Source organism: Lolium rigidum, chromosome 1 (genome assembly GCF_022539505.1).
Source record: "Lolium rigidum isolate FL_2022 chromosome 1, APGP_CSIRO_Lrig_0.1, whole genome shotgun sequence".
NCBI classification, from domain to species: Eukaryota; Viridiplantae; Streptophyta; class Magnoliopsida; order Poales; family Poaceae; genus Lolium; species Lolium rigidum.
In genome coordinates, this window is record NC_061508.1 from 33,578,723 (window position 1) to 33,581,504 (window position 2,782).

General features: G+C 59.7%; 1 protein-coding gene across 1 annotated transcript; it reads left to right on the forward strand.

Moving 5' to 3' along the window:
* Positions 1 to 357: 357 nt before the first annotated feature.
* On the forward strand, positions 358 to 2,000 carry LOC124706516 (anthocyanidin 3-O-glucosyltransferase-like). Its single transcript, XM_047238185.1, has 2 exons — positions 358 to 844; positions 1,022 to 2,000. Exons 1-2 carry the CDS (start codon positions 358 to 360, stop codon positions 1,903 to 1,905), a joined length of 1,371 nt encoding a protein of 456 aa, XP_047094141.1. The 3' UTR covers positions 1,906 to 2,000.
* Positions 2,001 to 2,782: the final 782 nt, after the last annotated feature.

Below are 2,782 nucleotides of genomic sequence, written 5' to 3' on the forward strand. Positions count from 1 at the left end.
TGTTTTTCCTATTCATATGCTTTGAGATCATTTGATTCATGGAAACATGGCATGGAGCTTTTCTTGTATCGTGATATGGACGGACTACCCACGGTGGGTGCACGGAAGACAGAGCCGACCATAGCGTCCAGTCACCGTCCAACAACTAGGGCCGCACGCGACGTGGCCACGTGGGGCATTCGCGAGCCATCCATCGCAACGAACCGCGCGCGCGGGCGCTCCACCTCAACGTCCAGGTTGCTGGCTGCTACCCGCCAGCTATCTATCACGCGCGCCATAAAAACCCCATCGCACACGACAAGACACGACGTTCAGGCCACAGACGCAAAACCCATCCACCAAAACAGAGCACCGACGATGGCGCCGCCGCACGTCGCCGTGGTGGCCTTCCCCTTCAGCTCCCACGCAGCCGTCATGCTCTCCTTCGCGCGCGCCCTCGCCGCCGCCGCGCCGGACGGGACGGCCCTCTCCTTCCTCACCACCGCCGACTCCGCCGCGCAGCTCCGGAAAGCCGGCGCGCTCCCGGGCAACCTGCGCTTCGTGAAGGTCGCGGACGGGCTACCGTCCTCTTCAGGGGAGGCGCCAATGCTGCCCCCGCCGCGCCGGATGGAGCTCTTCATGGCGGCGGCCGAGGCCGGCGGGATCAGGGACGGGCTCGAGGCGGCGCAAGCCTCCGCGGGCGGCGCCAGGGTGACCTGCGTCGTCGGGGACGCGTTCGTGTGGATGGCGGCCGAGGCCGCCGCCGCCGCCGGCGCGCCGTGGGTGCCCGTCTGGACCGCCGCGTCCTGCGCCCTCCTCGCGCACCTCCGCACCGACGCGCTCCGCCAGGACCTCGGCGATCAGGGTACGTGCGTGCATGCATGCTGCTCTGCTATTCCGTTGGGGTCGTTACTCTTATCCGTACAATTACCTGTTCGTTAGAGATTGCGTTCAACTGTCCGTCAACTACTCCTGCTAAATCTGCAAGGCGTTGTTACGTTTTGAATTGTTAATTAATCTGCATAACCAACCTGCCATGCAGCCGCGAGCAGAGCCGACGAGCCGCTCACCGCGCACGCCGGCCTGGGCGGCTACCGCGTCCGGGACCTCCCCGACGGCGTCGTCACCGGCGACTTCAACTACGTCATCAGCCTCCTCCTGCACCACATGGCGCAGCGCGTCCCCAAGCACGCCACCGCCGTCGCGCTCAACACCTTCCCGGGCCTCGACCCGCCGGACCTCGCCGCGGCCCTCGCGGCCGAGCTCCCAAACTGCCTCCCACTCGGCCCCTACCACCTCCTCCCCGCCGCCGAGTCAGCCGCCAACGACGAAACACCGTCCGACCCGCACGGCTGCCTCGCCTGGCTCGACGCCCACCCGGCGCGGTCCGTCGCGTACGTCAGCTTCGGCACGGTCGCCTCGCCGCGGCCGGACGAGCTGCGGGAGCTCGCCGCCGGGCTGGAGGCGAGCGGCGCGCCGTTCCTGTGGTCGCTGCGCGAGGAGTCGTGGCCGCTGCTCCCGGCGGGGTTCCTGGACCGCGCGGCGGGGCTGGTGGTGCCGTGGGCGCCGCAGGTCGGGGTCCTGCGGCACGCGTCGGTCGGCGCCTTCGTGACGCACGCCGGCTGGGCGTCCGTGCTGGAGGGCGTGTCCAGCGGCGTGCCCATGGCGTGCCGGCCCTTCTTCGGCGACCAGACCATGAACGCGCGGTCCGTGGCCACCGTCTGGGGCTTCGGCACGGCGTTTGACGGCCCGATGACGCGCGGCGGCGTGGCAAACGCCGTGTCGACGCTGCTCCGTGGGGAGGAAGGCGAGAGGATGAGGGCCAAGGCGCAACAGCTGCAGGCCATGGTGGGCGAGGCGTTCCAGCCCGACGGCGGCTGCAGGAAGAACTTCGATCAGTTTGTCAAGATAGTCTGTAGCGTGTGATCTCTTATACTAGCACAAAATAGGCTTTTCTATGGATCATATGAGTTGTGTCGTTTTGATTTCTTACAAGTTTTATGAATGTTCCTGTTGGCTTATGATTTTGGGTGTGGCTATTTTGTTCTCAGTCAGATGATGTCGTCAAATTTTAGTAGCAACTCAGGTTATAACTTATGACTAGAACGAATCACAATGCAAATCAAATGGTGTAAAACTTAACTGGTCACAAAGTTAGTTCTTAGCTAGCAAATCTCTACGATTTTAGTGTGGCCAGTATGTTAGACGTCACCCCTAGCATAATTGGCCCGCGCTTGTGGCATTTATATATAGTATCTGACATATATATGATGGTAAGGTAAAGTTCTCCCATGACATTTCTCTCACCGCATTAAAGAAGATGCAAAACAATTTGCAACCTTTCAAACACATTTTTGAAACATGTTTAGGATATCCAATAAATCTTAATTAGTCATTGTAAATCAGTAAGGGCGTGATTGGTATGCCCCATCCCTTTTTGGGTTCCTGGAGACCAGGCGTTGGGGGCTTGATCACGTGAAACAGGCCAAAAACCATGTTCTCCACTTCATTTGCTACCCAGGGTCGCACCTCTGAATGTATTTTGGGTCTGTTGATTGATGACCTGCAAGAATGCAGAAAACGGATGTGACAATGCAACGTTGTGTGTATGGTTCTACTCAACACACGTTTGTTATGTGGCAACCTGGCCCACGACTCAATAGGATTGATAATATATACGTACCGATAAGTTGCAACTTATTTTCCGGAAGCCCGTCTCCAAAGAACTCCGAGATTAAGTGTGCTTGGCCTAGAGCGACTTGAGGATAGGTGACTGGCCAGGAAGTTCTTTCCAGGTGCTCAC